Source organism: Electrona antarctica (assembly GCF_951216825.1).
Source record: "Electrona antarctica genome assembly, chromosome: 3".
Taxonomy (NCBI): Eukaryota; Metazoa; Chordata; class Actinopteri; order Myctophiformes; family Myctophidae; genus Electrona; species Electrona antarctica.
In genome coordinates this window covers 44,882,145-44,906,837 of record NC_136808.1, presented here as the reverse complement: position 1 = coordinate 44,906,837, position 24,693 = coordinate 44,882,145, and the positions used below count along the sequence as shown (strand labels likewise).

Below are 24,693 nucleotides of genomic sequence, written 5' to 3'. Positions count from 1 at the left end.
ATCTCTGCATGACCCTCACTACAGTCGCCCTCACCCTTGCCATTTCTTCTTTTTCCTATATTTATACAGGGACCATATTCACACTGCAGTGGCCATCTTGCCATTAAGTTAATGGAATGCCACCGTGCTTTTTCAATGCAAAAATGCCAACATGGACACCATGTGAATATGTTCTGTCCTTATGTCTGTTTAAAGTGCTTCAAACAAACATTAAAGTTCATAGACTTGGCTGCCACTTGACGTCACGTGGGGTGCAGCGTGTCGTTTTCTTTTTAGTGTTTGTGTAAACAAACATTGAAGACAAAAGTGTGTAAACAAACATTGAAGACAAAAGTGTGTAAACAAACATGGAAGACAAATGTCCATAGACTTGGCTGCAATATGACATAATTTCCGAAAGCCGAAAATTGGACTGGGTTGGCCCCTCAATAAACACTTTCATTTTTTTCTCTATAAACCAACGTTTCTGACAAAGGATACATTTCTTGTCAGGGTAAATGACATACTTAGTAAATGGTCATAAAACATGCTTTATTTCTGCCCCCATATAAATTTGTATGTATGACAAAAGACAATATGCTGTCAATATATATTTTTTTTATTACCAGCATAAATAATACTGTTTTGAGAAAAATGAGCTGATCATGACTACAAACACAGTTGACAACACATTTGACAACTAAAAGAAAACGTACCACATGTACCATTTTAGGACAATGAAGGTGTCTCTTTTGCATTGTTCAAAGCCACAATGATCTCCAGTCATTAGCCAAATACATGTGAATAGGCCGGGAAAAGGTTTTATATTGCCATCTAGACTGATCCAATTGTACCCAATATGACAGTTATGTTGCAACATATCCAAAAACATCTAAGTGGAATCAAAGCGCATCTTGTTGCCTATTGTATTAGTAGAATCAAAAATATTTATTTTGAAACTTTTAGCCTGGTTGAATGTGGTTAAAAGCCATGATAGAACTGGTCTAAATACACCATATCTGGTGTAAGCAGGCATAATTATTTGAATTACCATCCCACCTCCCTTTACCAAACCTTTAGTATCTATGGTACTACTCTGATTAAGATTTAGGCAGGATCAAATTTGAGAACTTTAACATACTTATCTTGACCTGATGAAAATCAAGGCTAATGCTCTCTGTCTAACCCCAAACTATTGAAAGGCTTGTCACTCAAAGACAGGCATGTACAGTATACAGTACTTTCAATGGGCCCTGCCCTAAACCACAACACAGTTGCTCCAATTAAACTAGTAGCAGGCAAACCTCAGTGTGGCTGGGTGGTGTTCAGCACAGAGAACATAGCAAACACTGACAAAGTAAACAAGCTAGACTTCTGGCTTCCACTGATGCTGAGGAAGAGAGAACTACTGGTACCTGAGTTCTATTTTATGTAACACGCGTTTAGCCAAGAGTGAATGTATTTAGCATACGGAGGTGTCCAAGTGTTTAAATTGAAGTTTTCGATGTTTGGAGTAGTGAAATGGTCAAATCACATACCACTGTCACCTGACTATCTAAAACACTATGTGGATTTTAGTTGCTAATAGGTTAATAGCAACAGTTATCGAACAGTGTAAAAACAAGTTAAAATTCCTACAACAGCAAACTGGGATGTAGGCGTTCGTTTTACAAAAGTGTACAATGTAAGTGATACTACTGTCACGTAAACTGAAGAGCTATGTAGATATGTGCAGTGCTACCTGGTAAAAGATACAACGTAAAAAGTGTCAATCAGTGCAGTTGGTAGAGTTGGCAAGTACAAGACAAGTCATCACCTGGATATGAGTAGAAAAACAGTCAATGTGCCGGTCAGTTTCTCCTTGTGTGTGTACAACAGTTTACACACTGCAAACAAAAAAACAAAAAAAAGGGGGAAAAAATGGACAAACGCAGAGATTTTATAAATGCTTCTCAAATACTTCTCATCGTGGATATAAATGTTTTCTTAATTTTTCATATATTCATTCTTCTAAAGCTCTATTTCTATAATCCTATGGGTACAGTATCGTACAACTGTAACAATAGTGTATCTGCTGGTGTTGAGCTCAAAAAGCATGCTGCTCTTTCCAATTCTCAATCTGATATGAAAAGTGGATCTGAACTTTTACACCATTAATCAGTGTGGATTATTCAATTCTGACCTTTTTCACTTTACAATAAAACCAAATGAGATTATTTTCCTTTTCTTAAATGTTAGATTATAGAGGCAGAAGTTTTCGCACAAACACACGGCCACACACACCCGCGCGCACACACACACACACACACACACACACACATACACACACACACACACCAAACAAGCATTCTTTTCTGCTCTGAAATGTGATTGTGTTTAGCTGTTACACCCCCCTCTTAATCTCAGTGAAAATAATGTAGTTTCCCCCCCCCCGTCCTAATCTTCCATGGCACAGCTTAATGCAGGTGGAAACAAAAACATGCAGAATTTAACACCTTATTCAATTCATAATTGGCAAAACAGGAGGCCACATCCTACTGTCACACACCTCATCATCTGCATCTGCAGAAAACACATTTCTGCTGTTGTCCCTTTCCACCAGACCAGGGTGTGGCCCTGGAGGAAGAGGGGACACTTAAGTGAGCCAAGTCCAGAGAAGCGGTTCTCATCGGCGAGGAATCCTGCAGACGCCCTAGCAGTCAAATTGTAGCAAACAAAAAACCCAAAGCAAACACTTGCTGTCGTTTTCCCTCTCTCGTTTGTCTTTCTGAGCGGGCCGTCCCAGGTCACTCCCCAAACATGGTCTCTCATTCAACTGGCAGAACAGTCTCACAGACAGCCTGCAGAAAGGCTTATTGACGAGTAGTCTCTTTTTGGCTCATGTGTATAAAAAATCCTCAGTCAAAAAAATGGGATAAACACAAAAACTTGCACCCCTTGCTTGGAGCCAGGGCAGCACTATATGGTTTTGCGCTTCGTCCCCGTCACAATTGGCCGAGCAAACTCTACAAAGTCGTCTATGAGGACAGGCCATGCCCCTATGGAGAGACAAAATAAGGTCAGTTCTCAGTTACAAGTGATTTTAATGCAATAGCCAAGTTCATTCAAATAAACTTCCCTGTGATGTAGTAGTTAAGAATGAAGCAGATGCCCTCTGCTGGCACGGTAGCAGAACACATTAGAATATTTTCTCCTTATATTCACTATCATTGGCAATAATACAATACTATATGGCTAAACTGCAGTAAATGCAGCAGAGAAACAAAACAGCTAAATAGAAAACAGCACAACCATTGCAGAAGTACCAGTATATGTGAGATATCTGGACCTGCGATCATGATAAGGATTCATCATGGAATTAATAAATTATACACTCAAACTGTTTCCACGGGAGCTGAATGAGCTCACCTTCCTCGTCGTAGTTTGACATGTCATCGGCTATCATATTGCCGAAGTCCAGAAGCAGGTTCCAGGTGTCCTTAGGAATTGATCGCTTGTGATGTTCCTAATATACAGTAACAGCACAGCAGTTTAACAGAGTTCAACAGAGTTAACCTGAAGAACTGTCATTCAAATTCATATCCAGATACAATAACATACAATAACATTTGTTTTCAATCTCTGTACACAATTAAACACTCAAAACTGTTCTGGGACCCACACTTACCAGTAGAAAGCGATTCCAGAGGTCTAAGAACTTGAAGCGACCAGTAAGAACCAGATTCCAGTAAGCAACCGCCATCTCCAGGTCTATGCAGTATGGAGAGTAGCAAACCACAACGAGGTATCAGTAATGTACATTTAAGACTTTTTAAAACGTTCTTAATTACCACTGTGAGTGGAAAGTTATGACACATTTTGATCTGTAGATATTGAATCAGCTTTGCAATGTTTCCTTCGTCCGTTTATCCCAAGTCCCCTTCCATCCTTCGCTCTCATTTCTTCCTGTTACAATCTGTCACAAACTACAGTATTTCTATTCATACTGATACAAGAGCTAATTAATAATTATACAAAAGAGCATTTGTGAGTAAGTCATTTAATTTATCTGTCAGAGTTCCCAAAAAGATCCCTAAAGATGCCGTGATAGAGGAAATGTGGCAAACATTTATTGTACTCCATGTGTAAATGCTCTGGCGGGGGTGCATGTTATTTATGAAGCAACGAGGTAGGTGAACAATGCTTACAATCCACTATACCCTGCCTATTTAACCATCGCCTGGCAGGGTCAATGTGGGTTGACCCCTCTAGTACGATATATTCACAATTAGTCACATTAATTTGCTTGTGGAAAGATGAATGAGCTAAATCTCACGTAAAATATATTTGCTATTTAAAGTAAATGGTCTAACTTATTTACATTTTCTTTTTTTAAAGCAATTTTTTTTGTCCCAATACTGTTTACGGCCTTAACCCATTTAGGCCTGATGTCAAAATTTAAAAGAACATCTTTTTAAAATGCATTTTTTCAGTGGTTCTCAATATTTCATGTCAAGGACCCCAAAAATTATATGTAATATGCCGCCGACCCCCCATCTGAAAATATGTTGTTCCAGGGACCCCCCCAGAAGCAAAGATTTTAGTTAAAAAACTGAAACTCTGAAAGAATATAGATTCAAAGATTTGAATATTTTTCAAAAATAGCAGACCTGCAAGTTCATAGCGCGGCACCGAGTGCCGCTCTATGAGCTAGTAGATTTGCTATTTTTCAATAGCTAAAGTACAACATAATGCTTCAAACACCAAAAGGGGTTCCCGTACAGAATGGTTTAATGGTGGCAAAATATATTTAATACTTTTTAAGATGTTTTAATAACTGGTGAACACACCCTGTTATATATTTGTGAAAATGGATACTATGGGCACGCCAGTAAAACTACTAACCAATCCGTGTACTCACAAAATAATTAAGTAAATTAAGTAAAGTATAATCACATCAACCCTGGCATCCCTATTTTGGGCAAATTGGATAAGTGCAAATGGGACAAATTGTTCATTTGGCTATTTTTGCTATTTGTCGTATGACATACTGTGGTTAAGAAAACAACATGATGAAACTTGTTACCATATCAAAGTTCTCCCTAGCAGCACAAAATCAACATCAATATAGTTTGCACTCTATAGAGCATCGAAGTCTGACGTCAATATCGATAAGAGGGCGCAAATCCACAGGTTCATGTACTTTTTATTTGCATTGTAATCCCCATAGGGGTATTTTAGATCGCCTCATATAATAACTGTGTTTGAAAAATAAACAAATCATCCAGGCCGCTTCACTCATATGGATATAAAGAATCAACGGACTGAGAGAAAACACTATTGTTAAGGTGGTTGCACACTGGGCGCGTTTTTCGGAAAACCGATGGAGAAACGCAGCTAGAAATCCGAAAAACGCGATCGGTGTGTGGGGACCTTTACTGCTACTGAATTAGCTACATTTTCACTAGAAACAGACTGTATCATATATGAGTGACTGACTGTCGCAAGCGATACAGAGACACCTCCCTGACAATAACGCAGAGACAGCTTGTTTATTTTTGGACCACAACGCGTATATGAAACGATTTTAAGATGAGCCCATGTTATTCTCCATAGAGAAATTACTTCCGTGAACCAGGGGAATCGAGGGGACGAGCGAGTGACGTCAGGACTTTGGCACTCTATTGTGATGGGAAAGAAGACCACTTTGTTTTTGTAGCAACCACCAGCATTGTTTCTCATCTTTCTTTTCTTTTCTTTTTTCTTTATCATTAAATACAGTGGTATTTCTTGCACATTCTACTTGTAGGCTTACCTAAGCCCTTCTGGCCTGGATTCTTAGCAAAATTGAAGGTGAATTGATAGAAGTCCTTAAACTTCCCTGTGTCTTTCAGTTCTTGCTCTAGTCTGGGGAGGATTGCCTTCAGTTTCTCTGGACTGTCACAGCTGGAGAACAGACAGACAACATCACCAAAGCGTGGAACACAAAATCAAACTTACCAAAATTCCAATGCTGCATTGTATTTGCAATGGACTATGGTGCTGAATATATACAACTATTGATGTTAAAAAAACAACTTCTGGATCCTTCACGGCTTTATCTTTCTGATACAAACCACTTTAAATTACTGATTAAAAATGTTCATTGAACTGGTCAATTTAAGGATACAATATAAGCTGTCATTCTATCCTTTAGTTATCACTACCCTTTTGTTTACATCTGAAAAATGAACAGCACCTTTAACCACTTTCAAACTGGCTTCCCTATTTTGGTTGTGTCATGGTGATGTTTGTGAGCTTGTATGTAGAGCCATTTTCACTATTCGTCATAAAATAAAGTATTGTAATGCAACACTGAGTTTGTTGCAAGGCTACCACATCCCTTGCTGCTCACCCTAGCTCAGCCATGCCATCCAGGAACTCTTTCCTGCTGAACTCGCATTGCGTGGCAGCTCGAAACTTCCATGCCACCACCAGAACGCTCATGCTGGCTGGATCCAAGATGAGGTCATCGCAGAACTGCTGGATCCCATCAATGCCTATCTTGCCCTCATCCTGGGGGTCTGTAAAGACACCAGAGGTGAGTTAATCAGATTAACCATAGAGTCCCTATTCTGGGGCCAACATTCTCCGAAAATAGCAGATGTACAAGTTGACAAACGCGTCGCACCGCAATGCATTGGGACCTCGCATTGCAACTTGCTGTTAGCTTGTTTATCTGCTATTTATGGCAAAAAGGTTTGGTGTCGAAAGAAAAAAAGGAGCAGACCAAGTATAGAGCTCTGGGGCACCCTGTCGTTGTATTGCATTGGTGTCGCTTGCCAACAAGAACAGATCTACTATACAAGACAAAACCGACTGTAGATGTTTTTCTTTTTGACGAGTATAAATTAGGTTTTAGCAGACAGTGCAAGAAATGTACACGCAAAAAAAGTTGCATGATCTCTACATTTGTCTTTCAGAGTTGGTGAGCTCTAGCGATTCAAGGGCTGGAGCCAGGCTAGGTGAGCTCAGCTCTGAAACGCGAGCTTCCGTTTGCCACCAGAGCTTGCCTTTGTATCTGTTGTAGAGCTGCTCCAGCTTCTTGCGATCCACAGAGGTTTTCATGGATTCTTTATAATAGAGGTCTGGGTTTTGGAAGTAGTTGTCTGTGGCAACTTCTAGTTTCCAGTCATTCTGTGTCAGGCAGTACACGGCTGTCCTCTCCCCTGCCTGCGTGAAGGACATGAATTGCCGAACCTTGTCCTTCTGCGATGACTTCAGTTTATGCTGCAAGTAACAAACCAATGGGTGCACACATTAATTCATTGCAATACATGCCTCTAAACTTTCAGATGTTTTGATCAAAATATTTCTATATATTTATTTTATATTTTCAAACATCTTCACAGCAAACTTGTTGCTATGATCAACCTCAGGACAGCTGAATCTGTGTGGTATAGCCTACTACCATGTAATCTGTATGGTATAGCCTACTACTATGTAATCTGTGTGGTATAGCCTACTACTATGTAATTGTAATAATCTGTATGGTATAGCCTACTACTATGTAATTGATCAACCTCAGGACAGCTGAATCTGTATGGTATAGCCTACTATGTAATTGAATCTGTGTGGTATAGCCTACTATGTAATTGCAAGCTAGCTAGATTTGAATACAATGTGCTCAATTCAACTGTGTATGACAAACTCCACTACAGCCAGAAACACATCAACAAGACAACATGAACATATTACAACTAAGTATACACAATAGAGAAATATATAGCACAGTGGTTAAAACAATAATATACATTATGTGTATTAAATGTCTGTCTACAACACGTAATCCAATGTTTCCAAAGACACAAGGTGTAATAAATGTGTCACTCTGTGTAGTAAGATCAGTCAAAGCCATTATTGTTTACATTCCTTCAATCAACAAAACGTGTAATCACTACTATTACAACTTCTGCACTCAAGCCCACAAGCTATAATCGTAAAAAAGCTCGCTATGTCAAAGAACAATTCCATGACAGCATTTGCCACCCGCGCATATACATACGATTCAGTTTGTTTACCAGCAGAAATACACGGATCTATAGGTGCTATAAATTCAAAGCTGTATAATGTCTATGTGGAGGATTGCAGTCCAGACCTAGACCCACCCGCGGTGGTGGATTGTGGATCAAACAATTCACAGAGACAAGCTAGTCTGTCGCGACCCAGTTTACCAGAGCATGGGGTGTGTGAGCGAGGCGAGTTGGCAGGTTATGCAGTCTTAACCCGGCACGGCACAGCATAGACAGTCCAGGGGCAGGGCACAGACACCAAAAAGGGAAAGGTACGTGCCCCACGGGCTCAAAATACCAACAACTGACCTTCCATTTCCCCTCATATTCGACACAGTGAACCAGACATCATTTTGACAGAGGACACACACGGCTCTCCTTCATATTTGGTGTCCCCGTCACGCACACATATTCATGTGGCCATTTTGCACTGGTTTAACTGGGTTCTTAAATTTGGTCTGGGTTTTGTCATCTTTATCTTTACCTACCATTTTATCACCCGCTGCTCTGTTTTGGCCAAGTTGATATCCAATTACTGTCGGTGCGCATGCGCGAGACACACTGCGCTACTAGAAGACACTTTGCATCGCGGGAATTGTAGTCCCATTGAATCTGTGATGCTACAGGGAGGCCACATTTGTTTTGGTTGTACTTTGGGTACAGTGTGTGTTGTTGAGAGAACAGAGCACATTGGTTTAATTGGTTATCAAAGTGCTACTGACACTTACTTAATTCACATTAATTAATGCAGAGTTTACATTATGGAAGCTGTAGTAGCACAGCATATCAATCTGTCAGTGTCACCATGAAGGCTTGATCTGATAATAATCGGAGGTGAACTGCTGTTGGTCGAAGCATGAAGTTTTTTGCAATGGACACTAATGGACAATTCAAGACACCTGTGGCGCAGACATTCATCTCGCGATAATGATTACAGCATTATTATGTTTTTTTTTCAGCACTTAAAATAGAGCTGCGGGGAATCCACAAAAAACTACAACTCCCATATCAAAACAGCTATCTATGTTGTCTATGTTTCGGAAGTGGAGTTTTGGTTGATCATAGTTTACGATTGTTTTGTGATAACTCCGACTAAAATGTATTGTTTGTATAAACGCCATTCGAGTCCGACCCGTCCAGAGACTTTACGCCGAGGCGTATTCAGTCCATAGTAAAGGCTCGACAGAATGGCTGTCATATTGGAGTCTGTGTAAACTCAGCTGTCTGACAGCTCTCTGGTGACGAGTTTTTCTTTTTTTTGTACTAGCAAAGAAAGACACAGCTAAAGATCAACAAGCAAAGTTGAAATTTAAAATGCGCCTGATTTAGCGTATTATTCGTGAGAACATGATATTACTGTCAATCATTGGTCAGTTAGTATGTTGTTTTTACTTACTTGATATACAGAAGTAGCTATACCCAGTTTACCCGAACACAACACGTACAGACCTGGAGCTAGCGAACATTGGCCGTCGGTCGAACTAAACATGAAAGTTGGTTGCATGAAGTTGTGATCGTCTGGCTTCAACTATGTGGCAGGGAGGGGGGAGGGGGGGAGGAGGTGCTGCTGCTGTGGCACAAGAGCATGATTGTTTTGCTTCCTCATTCGCACTGACTGGAGCTCAGAGCCAAGCATTGCAGACATAACAGGTAGGTAGCTACTAGCTATAGCTATATAGTCTTATATTAACAGTTTAGTTTACATTATCCATCTGCAATGCATGTATACGTGGTTCGTTTCTGGGATCATAGACAGTTTTTACTACTATGTTATTACATTCTGTGTTCACACCGACCTAAACTGCTCATTGTGATGTTGTTGCCTGCATGTTTGTTGGTTGAGAGTTGCTGTGGAATCTACTATCGGCAAGATATATGCTGAATAAATGCATTCTAAACATATGGGACTTGTATTGTTCAGTTAAGAACCTAACTTTAATTCAACTTTAATTCATGTGATAATGTTTATTTATTCTCTTCAAAGTAGGATAGGCAATGTACGTGTTGCCCGTTGGCCTAGACATGTACAAAGAAGTGGTTGTGTGATTGATTGATTGAAAATAACAGTTTGTAGAATGGAACAGTTCAACGAAAGTACAGGTCAATACAAAATCTACTAAGAAGATAAAAACAGAAAACGTTTTTACAGGGGCCAGTTTCAAATTGCAGCCGCCCGTAAGTGCTCTTTGAGAGCTGTTTTGAAGGAGTTGAAGGATTCACATTTCTTTACGGCTGTTACTAGCTTAGGGCGTAGTAGGTCGTTCCACATTTTAGTGCCATGGGAGCTAAATGAGTTTAACCCCTTGTTTGAGCCGAATCTGGGTTGAACGTAGCCTGGATCCAGCCCAAAGACCCCGCCCACTCTCTGAGTGGACTGCAAAGCTTTAAGAAAGCTACAGTCTGATAATCAGGCTAGGTTGAACGTGGTTTGTGAAACTCCCTCTGGTGTTGTGATCATGGACTACTTGACATTCAGGAATTATTTTGACAGGTACAGTACATGGGTATCTTAGTATAGCAAATCATGAAGACCAGGCCCATTGCAAGTTGCTGTACTCTGTCATCAACCCTAAGCCATTCCAACCTATCAAAATGAGCAGGGATGAGGTGGGTTCTGGGAGTTAGGCCAAGTAGTAGCCTGACCAGTTTGTTTTGGGATGTCTGGAGCCTTGTTTTAAGGGCATTTTAGGTGCTTTTGTACCATGAGGTGCATGCATAGTCAAAGAAACCTTGTATGAGGGCTCCTGTTAGGGTCTTCAAAGTATTTTTGCTGACCAGTGTGAAGTAGTATTACTGAAGAACTAATTAGGCTATAATGCTTTGCCTATGTCGTCCTAGACATGTACAAACAAGTTGAACTGAGAATGTGAGGTACTTAAACAACTTATTTAGGACTAATGACAGCTCTCTCTCTCTCTCTCTCTCTCTCTCTCTCTCTGTGTGTGTGTGTTTCAGAACAGTGAGTTCATTGATTTTGGTGCCAGTGAGTGGCTGCTGAGTAGCTGCAGTCCAGTCATTCGAAAAGGGACAGTGGAGTGTTTCGGAAAATAAGATCCATGCTCACAGAGCAGAGGTACAGGTTTAACTTGTTTAATTCCAAATGGAATTAAATCATTAGTCAACTGTAGTTAATGTGTAATGTAGAATACAATGCATTGCATGACGTGAGGCATTGAGATAGATAGACTCAAACCAGTTAGTTAGGTGTTCTTAAATTGTTGATAGTTATGTTTGAGGTACTCATTAGATCCCAGAATACATATTTGTTTCAGCTTGTACTGGTATTTATACAGTGATTGTATTGTAGGCTGCTGTATTGTAAGCTGTAATGGACCACACCCCAAAGAAGAATCTGTCTCCTCAGATTTCGAGCTAACACGTCACATGAGCTGTAGGATCTCTGGTCAGCTCTCTAACTTTCTCTCCACATCCTCTCTCTTCTTCTGTATTGATCTATTGACTCTCTTAATGCGACAGAAGTAGAGGATTGGATGCAGGTTGTGCGTGCACTGCTGTGCCTCGGCCTGGTGGGGGCGCTGGTGGGAGCTCTCGCCACACTGCAGAAGGACCAGGTAGCCCAGCATGCCATTAAGCTTCACCGGGGTCGAGGGGCCACTCTTGGCCGCAGCTGGGTGGCCAACAACTGCAAGCGGCTGGTGGGCCTCCTGCGGCAGAAGAATGTGGTGGTCCGGAAGCTAGCTGTAGCAGCAGATGCTGTGGGAGGAGATCGGTCACTTTCAGAACCTGAGAAGCTCTTCCAAGTAGGAACCAGACTATGAATAACTATATGCAGAAATTTGTTTGCCACAGCTGCATTTTAATTTTAAATCATATCAGTTCAATGCCTTGAGCCAGTTGAAGAATATTTTGTTTCTATGTCAGTGGTACTCAACCTTTTTCATGTCAAGGACCCCCGGAAGATTTGAGTTAAAAACGTTTCCTCTGAAATAATATATATTCACGAAAAAAAAAAAAAAGCATATCTACAAGCATGTAGATCTGCTATTTTTCAACAGCTAAAGTATAACACAATGCTTAAAACACCAAAAGGGGTTCCCGCCCTGAATGGGTTAAACCAGTAGTCGTGCCAAGGACCACCAAATTGATATGCATTTGGCCGTGGACCCACTCATCCGTTTTGTCTAAAATGACACGGATGCTTTCCTGGTTTTAAATAATGGGTTAAGATTATATACGGTTAAGATAAGATGTCACCCAAGTGGGAGGAGGTAACGGATGCTTCTCTTACTCTTTCACACTAATCGTGCTTCTCACTGCCTATGTCCAGGTGCACACTCTGGAGGTGTTCCAAAAAGAGCTGAATGAGAGCGAGCGCTCAGTCTTCCAAGCGGTCCACGGCCTGCAGAGGGCACTGCAGGGCGACTACAGAGACGTGGTCAATGTTAAGGAGAGCAGCCGACAGAGACTGGAGGCCCTCAGGGAGGCAGCCATCAAAGTGAGCTCAGGTGCCAGGTTGGGTGATAATAAGTAGTTGTGTATATATGTGGAGATTTGTTCAGTTTAACTATAGGTGAATATGAGACCAATCAAAGCTATATGGCAGCTGGCCATTCAGCACCAACTGTACAAGAAGAGGTGTGGAGTCTAAGTGCACCGAATAATCAAGGACATGCACCACCAGCCACCACCGTGACTGGCAAGGCGGCATACGTAGTATCAAGGGAAAGACCACCAGGTTTATGAACAGCTTCCACCCAGCTACCATTGAAACCATTGAACATGACCTGGCCACTGCCTGTCACTAGGCTGGCCATGGACTTTACTTTTCCTTGTGGATTTTTACCTGTGAAAGTCATCTGACACGTCTTGGTTTAATGCTTGATTCTGATTGGTCAGTCGCTGAATTAGCCCTTCACTAAATCCCACCCCAAAAAGCGATTGTCCAATGCCAATCCAAATAGTTTAGCAACGGTTGCTATGCAGGTCAAGCTTTCTTCGCTGCTAATGTGCCTATTGGACAAGGATGGGTTGGGGAGGGACTTAGTGAAGGGCTAATTCAGCGGTGAAAAATGTTGAAGCGAGAAATAGACTATGCAGTACCCGGAAATGTATTCTCAACTCACTTCCTTGTTTTCCGACTGTACTGCAGCTGGGCAGGCGGTTGGCCAGTGCGACACTTATGGAATACTTTCATTACTGTAAGCAAGGAAATACCTTGTTTTGTTGTGTTTTGGGTATATTTATTAATTCATGTATTAAGTAGATTAATACCCTTCAGGGTAATTAATAAGTAGTTAATTAGTAAGGTAGTTAATCACCCCGTCTGTGATTTATATATCAACAATGACCTAGCCATGCATTATCCCTTACTTATTGACTGCCATTCTATGTGAACGTGACAATGCATTGATACTCTTTTGCACCTTAATCTCATACCTGCTGCTAATGTGGACCTACCACTGTCACCACTTCGCACTTTTGCTAAGTGTAAATATGTAGATATCTTCTTCTTGCTATCCATGCTCCCCCTCTTGTTTTCTTTTGATCTTTCTGAAAATAACAAACAATAGATCTTCTTTACACCAGTGTAAACTTGTGATAATGACAATAAAGCTGATTAAAATTATCTGAATAAAAAAACTGCCTGAGCTTAAGCCTCAGACGGTTATGTTAAATTATTCACCATGTCAAACATGGTTGAAACTCGGCTGCAAAACTCGGCTGCTTCATATAGACGTCTCCAGGCACAAAGGAACTAAAACACTGCAGAAAACGGCAACCTTTGATGGTTCACAGAATGCCTACGCAATGGCAAGGCTGGCAGCCAGCAGCACATGCAGTGGTTCCACAACTCTCTCCCAACACTGCAGGGAAATCCCAGGGGGAGTAGTACCTTCTCATTTGCCAGGGCAGTTTTCCATGCCATTATGTTGAATATTGGATGTTGTTGAAGTTCTTCTTAAGCCACAGAAGATTGTCACAGAACAACCCAACTCGGCAGAACCAAGGTCCAGTAATGACGAGCCAAGGAAGTATAGACGTATGAAAGTATTTATTTGTAGTGAGGCACACTAATTTATTTTTATTGTAATTACACTTTTGAGTAAGTAAGAAATCATGCTTGTTGTATTATTGTTGCTTTATTTATGCAGTAAGAGCTGCACATATTATTTGTCCAGACTGAAATGCCTGTGACCGAGGTTGGATATGCAAGGGCAACAGTCATGCCTGGATGCTGATCTACATTCATTGCCTCAACTGACTGGATGAGCAGCATGAACAATGATACATACTTCATCTTACGATGGTGCTGCTCCCCAAAAATAGTAATTGGTTTGTGAGCATAATACTACACTTCCTTCGTCTCATACAGTGACAAATAAAGATCTTATCTTACTGATTTTCTATCCTTGATAATAACCTGTTAAAAAGTGACTTGCTTTACGTGTTGTCTGAATGTATGTTGTCATGAACGTTGTTATCTTGTGTTTCTCTCAGTATGCCTCAATGGCCTCATCTTGCCCATGTGTTCGTTTGTGTCTTTCAGGAGGAGCAGGAGTATGTGGAACTAATGGCAGCTGAGAAGCACCAGCAGGAAGCTTTAAAGATGGCTCAAGCTCAGAACAAGACCCTGTCTATGTTGGACGAGATCCTGGAGGACGTCCGCAGGGCAGCGGACCGCCTGGAGGAGGAGATAGAGGAGCACGCCTTTGACTATAACAAACAGGTCAGCAGAGGACAATATGAACTTCATTGATTGATAATCTGGTTTATTTGCAAACAAAATGATGTACCACAATTTTGGAAAGATGAAAACAAATAAAACTATGAAAAGGTAAGAAACAAAATGACTAATGATACTGTGTAGTGTGAGATGCAAATGATGAAAGAAAGGGCTATAATAACCGCAGTGCTGTGTAGATGAAGGGCGTGAATGTGGAGGCCGTGCTGCGGGTGGAGGATTACGAGGAGGATGGAGGGAAGAGGAAAAATGTCTCGAGAAGGAGAGAAGTGGAAGATGACCTGGGTCTGAGCATGCTCATTGACTCCCAGAACAACCAGTATGTGCTGACCAAACCACGAGATTCAACCATGCCAAGAGCAGATCACCACTTCATTAAGGTCAGTTTTTCCCTCCTACCTTACTGTACAGTTGGAAGCATCATCTGTGTGTTCCTACTACCTTACCTAGATGTCCTCAGATATTAACTTAACCAAATAGCCCTGCACTGAGGGTCTAATACTCTCTGTAGTGTGTAGTAGGTTTGTCTTACCTCTCTGGCTTCAGTAAATAACTCACCGTAGCCATACTTACTTGGTTTACTAGATACTACACTTTCTATACATCTCTGAAAACTCTGTCTCTGCGTGACTGTGTGTGTGCGTCCCGTAGTTCATGAATTTCGAGAGCCGTTCTGCCATTCGGCCGACTTCAAACTCGGGGCGCTTGTTGTCGGCGACCCGGGGGAGCGTTGCGTCGAGTCGGTCGAATAGGCAGCGTTGGTGGTGTTTCTAACATCTATAAAACCACCCACTCTGACACGTGTACAACGGCTAATACATAACCATGTGGCACATGCATTTCCGACTTGTGGGAGTAATAATGTAAATTGACATTGACGTTTGGCACTTGCTGCTCATCTATACACACGTGTGTGTGTGTGTGTGTGTGTGTGTGTGTGTGTGTGTGTGTGTGTGTGTGTGTGTGTGTGTGTGTGTGTGTGTGTGTGTGTGTGTGTGTGTGTGTGTGTGTGTGTGTGTGTGTGTGTGTGTGTGTGTGTGTGTGTGTGTGTGTGTGTGTGTGTGTGTGTGACGTCTAGGACCTGGTGTCAGTGGTGATGCTGTCCTTGCCCTGTGGCTGGGTTTGTTCTCTGGTGGGTCTCCCCCCCATGTTTGGATACATCATCTGTGGTGTCCTATTAGGACCCTCTGGACTCAACAGCATCAAGGTGTGTGTGTGCGGCGGGGGGGGGATTTGTATGTTCGCATGCACGGGTGCTTGTATGACTAGATGGGAGGGTTTTTTAAATATTCAAGGAGTAACATCTGACATGGACCTTACCCTGCCCTATGCAAGCAGAGGGGGTCAAGTAGTTGAAGTAGTTTCGACTTTAATCATTGAGCACTATGCATTGCAATGCTCCCGTCATTTGGGAGATGCTTTTTTTCCATTTGTTTGCCAACCACAGAAAGCGATAAGAATGATACAATTTAGGCATTTAGCATTTTAGGATATACTGGAGCTTCTTGTCTATAAGCAACTATTGTAACACTTAACTTTTCTCTTTGCCTTGCAGTCTATGGTTCAGGTGGAGACTCTAGGGGAGTTGGGTGTATTCTTCACTCTCTTCATGGTCGGATTAGAGTTCTCCCCCGAACGCCTGGCCAAGGTTAACAAACCTGATGTTATCCTATGTATATTCCCCTGCATTTTTGCTCCCCTTGTTTTCTGCTGGAAATGGATGTCTATCTTTCCAAGTGAAAGTCACCTGGAGGATACGTAAAAAAATGTATGGTATTTGTCACTTTGACCTCTTATAGCACTTTTTCATTCCATAGAACTGGCTCAACTCGATTCGACAGACCCTGTCAATATAGCTAGTTGTCATAGCAATGCCCACCCCTTTGCGTAGGAGGGTGCTAAAGTTAAAGGTAATGCTAGCGCTACTACTGTCTGGAAATAATCTCTTTTTAACCTGTACTGTACAAACAAAAGGTTTGCAACATATTAGGTGAACAACAGACCATTCATTAATTTGCTCAACATTGATTCCTTTCATATGTCTATGTCAGTTTCATATACAAAAGAAAATTAATAAAGTACAAATCATTAAAAAAACATTGATTCCTTTCACGTTTACAACATGTAGTTTAAAAGTGTGTTAACCCATTCTGGACGGGAACCCCTTTTGGTGTTTCAAGCATTATGTTAGCTATTGAAAAATAGCAGTTATACAAGCTCCGAGTGGCGCGCTATGAGCTTGTAGGTCTGCTATTTTTTTTTAAATCGTGAAAATGTGGCACAAATCTTTGAATATATATTCTTTCAGAGCGAATGTTTTTAACTCAAATATTTGCTTCTGGGGGGGGGGGGGGGGGTCCCTGGAACAACATATTTTCAGATGGGGGTCGGCTGCCAATTACATATCATCTTTGGGGTCCTTGACATGAAATATTGAGCACCACTGACATAGATTTAGAAGACATTTGTAGAATCGAACTTATGGGTTAACAGTATTCGGGAGAATCCTTGCAGTATACCGTATTACAGGAGTTTATGCTGCTAGTAACAATTCTCTCTCAGACAAATCAGTATTTCACACACAGTGTTTTAACATCACCTTTATGTATTGCCAGAGCTCGCTTGGAACCATCACCATGTCCTGACTCCTTTTATAATGCGTTTCCTTTGCTTAATCTTTTGTGTAAAGAACATTGAATTGCCTTGTTGTTTAAATAAACATGCACAAATTAAGTTGCCTTTGCCTAGTCTTGCCATGACAGAGGTGATGCCAATTTTTTTTTAGAGTTGAGCCAGTTCTATGCAATGGAAAGGCACCATTTACAGGAGCTGAAGAGATTCTACTTTGCATTATACTTGTATTATTTAAACCGAGCTGAATTTACTCCTACCCATCAGTTATATACATACATTTCATCACCAACTCAATTATGCTCAACATGTACCGCTAGTACATAATAATAATAATATCTGTTTCTGCTGATATTTACACAGGTGTGGAAGACATCAGTGCAGGGGACATGTTACCTGAGCCTGCTGATGGTGGGGGCTGGCCTGTTATGGGGACAGGTCCTGCATATTCGGCCCACCCAGACTGTCTTCGTCTCCACGTGTCTCTCACTGTCCAGCACTCCCCTGGTGTCACGCTTCTTAGCCGGAGGAGCCAGAGGGGAGCGGGAAGGTACCGTAAGAGTCATTTTGTTTGTTTACTCAGAGTTGAGATGCTTTATGGTTTAAAAGATACAGTCCGCGATTTGTTTTTAGTGAATAATTGTAGCAGTAGTGGCTCAGAGCCTCTGTCTGACCAAAAGCCTAATGTCTCCCCCAGCTAAGGGAGAATTTCCCTTTAGGCTAGTGGAAATGATGTTGGCCCCGTTTCATGTCATGTTTTACCAATCTTCATGGTGCAGGTGATTTCCAACATTTCCAGAAATGTCAACCCTGGCGTCGAGTAGTACAACTACTGGTTCATAATGTCAAAGTTATTTGACACAGGATTGGACACCACACTAGATGCACGGCATCTTTATTGTAGTTCGGACATTGTTGCAATTAACTCTCTCCATCAGGAGGGGGAGACAACGAGACATAAAACGTATGGCTTCAATTTCACAGATCACCTCAGTTAAAGATATACAAGGAGAGTGCCCTAGAGAGCAAGGCCAAGGCTCTACAGTCATTCAACGTCAATGATACAATAATATATACTTATTTACCATTAAATTGGTTGAAAATGTGGGTTTATATGCAATTTATATGCAAATGCAATAGAATTGCATTGTATGTAGTCATAGCACTTCATAGTACATATGTATAGCATTGTATAGTATATATGTATAGTTTCATTATATAGATATTCCACTGTTACGTTCTTAGTTTACGCATGTTTTTTGTTCATGCTTAATGTAAATCGCTCTGGATTAAGAGCGTCTGCTAAATGCCTATATTGTAAATTGGTTTGTGGCTGTGGATGTAGGGGAAGGCCTCTTTGTCCTGCTTACAACTGTGTGTGTGTGTGTGTGTGTGTGTGTGTGTGTGTGTGTGTGTGTGTGTGTGTGTGTGTGTGTGTGTGTGTGTGTGTGTGTGTGTGTGTGTGTGTGTGTGTGTGTGTGTGTGTGTGTGTGTGTGTGTGTGTGTGTGTGTGTGTGTGTGTGTGTGTGTGCGTGCGTGCAACAGGTGAGCTGGATTACAGCAGTGTTCTCCTGGGGATGCTGGTGATGCAGGACGTTCAGCTTGGTCTCTTCATTGCTGTCATGCCCACTCTGACCCAAGCTCAGAGTGGAGATGTAGACAGGTCGGTTTATGAGCCAAGTGGCTTTTTAGCCACTTTCAACCTGGCATTTCTACTTTTGGCATCATATAATTATTATAGAATTCTATAATATCAGATCACACACACAGCGGAGCAGAGCTGCATTAATAACTTTGGGGCAGGCCCGTCTAGAGTTTAAATGGACAGGTATCAGTCAAAATGGAGACATTTAAGAGGAATAATGGATGGGGAAGGATCAACATGGTTCTGACATATATCCATATATGGAGATCTAAGGGTTTGAGGTTTGAGGTCAGATGTAGAGTTGCTGGCCATTATTGATGACATCGGGGATCTCCATATATGGGCTTAATTGCGACAGCAAGTCGCATTTACTATGACACAGGATCTCCATCCCTGATGATGTCACGTGATGTCACGAGACATGGGCAGTGGGCACCATATATGGGGGCTTTCCCATGTATGGGGATTTTGAGTGATACACTGACTGACGGACAGAAATGTACGATTTGATAGTAAATAATACCTGATCATCATGTTTCTGGAAAAGAAAATCACGGCACTCCATCGTTAATATAAATCTTGTGCTTTCGTTTTGTGAACCAGTCTTCTGTATGGCGGGTTGCGGGTGCTCTTCCTCCTGGCACAAGTGCTGGTTTCTCTGGCTGTGGTGTTGCTGTTGTGTGCCTTTCTCAAGTCGGTCCTCATCGGCCCCTACTACAAGAGACTGCATGCCGAGAGCAAGGGCAACAAGGAGATCCTGGTGCTGGGGATGACTGCATTTGTCTTCTTCATGCTGACGGTATGCAGTATGCTCTAATCTTTGGCCCTCCTTCACAACTTCACAAGCTGTGAATTTAAAGCAAGAAACAAAAAAGCAGTGTGTTGTGCAACAAAGCGTAGGGCTGTCACGATTACAAGTTTTACAAGATTACAAGTTTAAGTTGACAATTAATTGTCACACAAATAATTGCGATTAATGATTTAATTGTGTTTGTGGCATTGAACATATGGAATAAAGGAAAAAAAATGGCTGGTAATCAAAAGATGCACAGGGCAGATATGACAAATAACTGAAATTTACAAAGAAATGACTGACATTCATTATCTTTATACGTAAAAAAAAATGTTTCAACATGGAAATGATTAAGACAAAATAATTGTGATTATCTCAAATATAAATAAATAATTTTGACAGGCCTAACCTGGCTTTAGACTTTCATAAGCAAGTCTTTTTGTTATTCACTACACTTCTATGTTATGGTCCGTTCCTTCTTCCTTCTCTTCTTGTACAAATGTCACAACATGTGTTCCCCCTAGGTGACAGAGTCTCTGGACATCTCCATGGAGCTGGGCTGCTTCCTGGCCGGAGCGCTGCTCTCCACCCAGGGTCACATGGTCACAGCGGAGGTCCTGGGATGCATCGAACCCATAAGAGATTTCCTGGCCATTATCTTCTTTGCCTCCATCGGTTAGATCTCAGCTTTTTAGCAGAGGCATCTCCCCGTTCTCACGCAGTGCAGTCATTACCTTGTTTCATAGTGAGACCCCGCTAAGATCTGATATGTGTTCTTCTGTGCAATGATTCAGGTCTCCATGTGTTCCCTACGTTTGTTCTGTACGAACTCACCATCCTGCTGGTACTGACATTCACCTTGGTCATCATGAAGGTATAGCAGAGTTCCATGTTCTCTTACACACACACACGCACTGCATTTACTCATACATGCGTGTACATACAGTTTACATTGTCTACCAGCCACACCATACTGCACTTCACTAACATTACACAAGTAGTATAGTGTTCCCTCAGATCAGTTTTTCATTATTTTTATCCTGGACTAGTTGAGCACCTAATTGCAATAATCGCACAGTGTGTCCCAAACCATTAGTATGGGTTGAACTTGTGACTATATATCAGGTTTTCCTTTTTTTGTTTTACCTCTCCTACAAAAATCTTCTGTTCTCTTATTGTATCTTATGATCTGCTCCTAGTTCCTCATGGCTGTGCTGGTGCTTTATTATTGTATCTTATGATCTGCTCCTAGTTCCTCATGGCTGTGCTGGTGCTTTATTATTGTATCTTATGATCTGCTCCTAGTTCCTCATGGCTGTGCTGGTGCTTTATTATTGTATCTTATGATCTGCTCCTAGTTCCTCATGGCTGTGCTGGTGCTTTCGGCCATCTTGCCAACAGGCTCTCGACACATCCGCTGGATCGTGTCGGCCGGCCTGGCCCAGGTCAGCGAGTTCTCCTTTGTCTTGGGCAGCCGCGCCCGCCGCACCGGCATCATCTCCAGAGAGGTCAGTATGCTGGAGCTCAAAGGCCTGCTACCGTGACGGGTGAATCTGGGACACAATCTTTTACACTGTAAAAATCCTCAGTGTTCATTTCAAACTGCAATATATAACGTTTTTTGGCCAATCTGTACGGTAGAATATGTTAATAACATAATTGCGGTCGTTGTGTTTGGGCTCCGTGCTCCTATTGAGAAATGTAGATCTTGTGGTCGGGTAGGACCACTACTGGTTGACAAGACTGTAAGACATATTGCATAAAGAAGGTGAATCTCTGCTCAAATGAGCTGAGCCTTATAGCTCAGCTGTAAAATGTTGGTGCTTGCACCAGGGAGGTGCGAGGGGACAACAACGGCTGTGGGTGCAGCTTCTGTCCAGGTGGATCACCACCCATCACCACCCACCAGGCAAACCAGGCATACTTAATGAACTGGTGGGCGTGTCTACACAAAAACAACATTTTAACAAATACTGTACACTTTTTTGAAAAAACATTATATAGAATATATAATAAATTAATAATGATACCTGATGATCATATTTTAGGGTGGAAAAAATCTTGAAAAGGTCCCGATCAGGGACCAAATGTTTACATTGTTGCATTTCTTGTTGCTATCTTTGGCCTCAGTCCTAAATGGGTCAAACCAAATATGTAAACAAATGACACGTGGTCATACAGGCGATCTATTGGCAGAATAGGTTAGCGGCTAGCCTATTTCTATTACTTCACTGCCAAACTACAGAAACAGAAGCATGTTGTGATCATTATCATTTGTATTTAGGAATATAGCAATAGAAGAACGCTATTATTTATGAACAATTCTGACAAAAACAAAAGAACAGGAGCGTTCACAAAACACAAACACACACACAGATCACAGTTCACAGACATATACGCACTGTATGCACTGCCCAGCTCGTTGAGGGGAAAATGTGAAAGCTGAATTAATAAGCCTAACATAAAATAATGACAATACAACAAAGTGTTGAAAGTACGCATGTGTATCGTTTGTGAGCCACACACTATCTGCATGTAGGGCTCGTCATAACTTTGCGCGGTGACAACCTTGTACTCTGCCGTTAAATACATTTCACTTTCTACTGGACACAGCATCCATATCAGACAACAATATCAGTGCAACCCTAATCTCCAGCATCTTATCTATCTTCCTCTTTGTTTCTTTATGTTCTCTCTCTCTCAGGTGTATCTTCTGGTTCTCAGTGTCACCACTCTGAGTCAGCTGTTGGCACCTGTACTATGGAGAGCTGCCACACACAAATGGGTTCCCCGAGTTGAACGCAAAACACTTAGCTGACTAGATGTAGAACCAAAGGGCTATTGTTTACTTAATTTGCACTTGAACTTGGTGTGCTGACAAAAATAATGTAATATGATCTGTTCTGTTATTATGTGTAATTGTTTCACGTGAACTAAATGTAAATAGGTAGTCTCCTTCTTGGTTGGCTGTCCGTCAGTAGTCTTAAAATATGCATTACAAAAAAATCCTACTATACTTGCTCAAAAACTGTGACGATAAATAGAAGAATGCTAACATATATGGATGACCAATTACATATATCCATTACGATTGCATATATGGGACCTCTCCAGATATTTAATACTTTATGGATGGAATCCCTTCGTTAAAGGGACACAGTATGGCGGCTCAGCCATTTTCCTGACGCTTATTGCATCTAAGTAGATGCTGCACAGCTGATCTTACTTGCCGGTGTGCAGTCTAAAAGATTGCAGGTGACGTTGGCATTAGAGCACATCAGTAACTCAATAGCTCTGACATTTTTACAGCTTCAGTGTGATGATTGTGTGTTGTTCCTCTCATTCTTCTGATATACACTGACAAGACTTGTCTCCAAGCCTGAGTTAGAAGCACCTTTCCTGGAACTGTTGGTGTGCATACAATTAATTTCTAATTGTTAATCTGGCTAATATTGTTTTTAATGTCATCCAGTAGCAGCACCAGCACTTTTACCGTACATTTATTCTGCATTATGTTTTGTACCATCAACATTGACCAATGGATCATTCGCTAAGCTCCGCCCCCCAATAGCGATTGTCCAATGCTATCTTAGCAACCTCTGCCATTCGCCATGGACTCGGACAACACTCCCGGGACTCCCGTCTTTGCTGAGCCTGGGAGTCGATGGGCACTTCTTTAAATATAAAGAAGCCGGCTACTAGTAGTAACCGGCACTATAAAACAAGCGTCCCATCAGCGCCCATCGACTCCCAGGCTCGGCAAATAAGGGAGTCCCCAATACTCCTATTCATTCCATATTTAATTAACGTGAAGTAGCACACAGACGGTAATTAACAACAATACATACAAATAATGGGAATACAATACACTATCGTTAAACTGTTGTTGGGGAACCTAGTAATATGTCATGCACATATCCAACTGCATTTTGCAGGCCTTGTTGATTGGATGTGGTAGAGATTTGCGTGCGTGTGTGTGTCTGTCGTTTTTTGTCAACTTGACAAATGTGTTTATGAACTTCACATTGTTCAGAATCATAACTACTGTCTTAGTCTGGACGTTTGAGTACAGTGTGTATCTGCTGTGTTGTGTTATGTGAAGGATTTTCTTATGAATATATACCGCAGGGATGACGGATCTGAAAGCATTATTATGCTTTGCTTTTACATTATCTTTTTTTGTCCGGGTTTGGAGCTTGATTCCTTGCAGAATCTGGGGAAAGTGTTATTTACATACTGTACATATCAGAAAGGAAGAAATGAGAGAAATACTACAGTATTTATATAGAAATATATAATGTTGGCAAAGTAGTTCACTCAACTTTGATATATATTTGTCAGAGGCTTGCACAACCAAATTTGGAAGTACAATTAAGACTGCTCTCCTCTGGCTTTATATTTGTCTTAAAGTCCATTCATAATGTGCCTGTGCCATATAACTGCCTGTAAGATAGCTGTTATTATGTTATATGAATGTTTGATATTTATTTCATATAAAATGTGAATGTATATCTGGGAGTTTGTTAACAAAGTTTCTCTATTGTGGGAAAAGCTTTGAGGTGACATTTTTATATTTTGGCTTATCGTGAATGTGAGTGAGTGAGTGAGAGCTTCATTTTCTACATATATTTTGGTTTATTTATTACATTTTGTGTTATTAAGAAAGTCATGTATTTACTTTGTGAGTGTAACTACAGTCTTTGTCTTGGTTCCAAGAGTAGACAATCTTACAAAAGAACGAAAATATAGTTGTATTTTTGGAACATTTCAGACCTCAGTCTGTCTACTGTTTCTGCGACAGGCAGCTGGAGGGAAGTGTTGACTCTTTAGTTTAATCCTTTAGCAATTCTACACTCATAGTCTGTACAGGAAGGCAGAAGGCGATGTTCAATTCACACACAAAGTGTGTGTG

General features: G+C 41.2%; 2 protein-coding genes across 6 annotated transcripts; one reads left to right on the top strand and one right to left on the bottom strand.

Annotated features, from left to right (window-relative positions):
- Positions 1-1,499: 1,499 nt before the first annotated feature.
- dcun1d2b (DCN1, defective in cullin neddylation 1, domain containing 2b) lies at positions 1,500-9,538 on the bottom strand. Of its 5 annotated transcripts, XR_013789590.1 has the most exons (8): positions 9,406-9,538; positions 7,011-7,227; positions 6,353-6,521; positions 5,774-5,904; positions 3,647-3,729; positions 3,388-3,484; positions 2,528-3,017; positions 1,500-1,865 (listed from the first exon to the last, which is right to left on the bottom strand). XR_013789590.1 is itself a non-coding variant. In XM_079496527.1 (7 exons), exons 1-7 carry the CDS (start codon positions 9,511-9,513, stop codon positions 2,938-2,940), a joined length of 885 nt encoding a protein of 294 aa, XP_079352653.1. In that variant the 5' UTR covers positions 9,514-9,538; the 3' UTR covers positions 1,500-2,937. The 5 variants fall into 5 exon arrangements, 4 of the variants coding, with proteins under 4 accessions (XP_079352653.1, XP_079352654.1, XP_079352655.1 ...); XM_079496527.1 differs by having other exon boundaries at positions 1,500-3,017; XM_079496528.1 differs by lacking the exon at positions 9,406-9,538 and adding an exon at positions 8,172-8,217 and having other exon boundaries at positions 1,500-3,017.
- Positions 9,539-9,562: 24 nt separating this feature from the next.
- tmco3 (transmembrane and coiled-coil domains 3) lies at positions 9,563-24,292 on the top strand. The gene is made up of 15 exons (XM_079496526.1): positions 9,563-9,659; positions 10,965-11,082; positions 11,487-11,770; positions 12,298-12,465; positions 14,518-14,697; positions 14,892-15,092; positions 15,791-15,919; positions 16,268-16,360; positions 17,707-17,893; positions 18,889-19,006; positions 19,592-19,787; positions 20,306-20,456; positions 20,576-20,655; positions 21,140-21,289; positions 22,486-24,292. Exons 3-15 carry the CDS (start codon positions 11,501-11,503, stop codon positions 22,597-22,599), a joined length of 2,037 nt encoding a protein of 678 aa, XP_079352652.1. The 5' UTR covers positions 9,563-9,659; positions 10,965-11,082; positions 11,487-11,500; the 3' UTR covers positions 22,600-24,292.
- Positions 24,293-24,693: the final 401 nt, after the last annotated feature.

Excerpts from the sequence above, each read along its gene's own strand:
- dcun1d2b (XM_079496527.1), bottom strand. The coding sequence starts at position 9,513 with ATGCAACCAACTTTCATGTTTAGTTCGACCGACGGCCAATGTTCGCTA. Across the intron at positions 5,905-6,352 it reads GATGGCATGGCTGAGCTAGG|CTGTGACAGTCCAGAGAAAC; the intron begins GTGAGCAGCAAG and ends TCTGTTCTCCAG. Across the intron at positions 3,018-3,387 it reads GTCAAACTACGACGAGGAAG|GGGCATGGCCTGTCCTCATA; the intron begins GTGAGCTCATTC and ends GTCTCTCCATAG.
- tmco3 (XM_079496526.1), top strand. The coding sequence starts at position 11,501 with ATGCAGGTTGTGCGTGCACTGCTGTGCCTCGGCCTGGTGGGGGCGCTG. Across the intron at positions 11,771-12,297 it reads AACCTGAGAAGCTCTTCCAA|GTGCACACTCTGGAGGTGTT; the intron begins GTAGGAACCAGA and ends GCCTATGTCCAG. Across the intron at positions 21,290-22,485 it reads CCGGCATCATCTCCAGAGAG|GTGTATCTTCTGGTTCTCAG; the intron begins GTCAGTATGCTG and ends TCTCTCTCTCAG.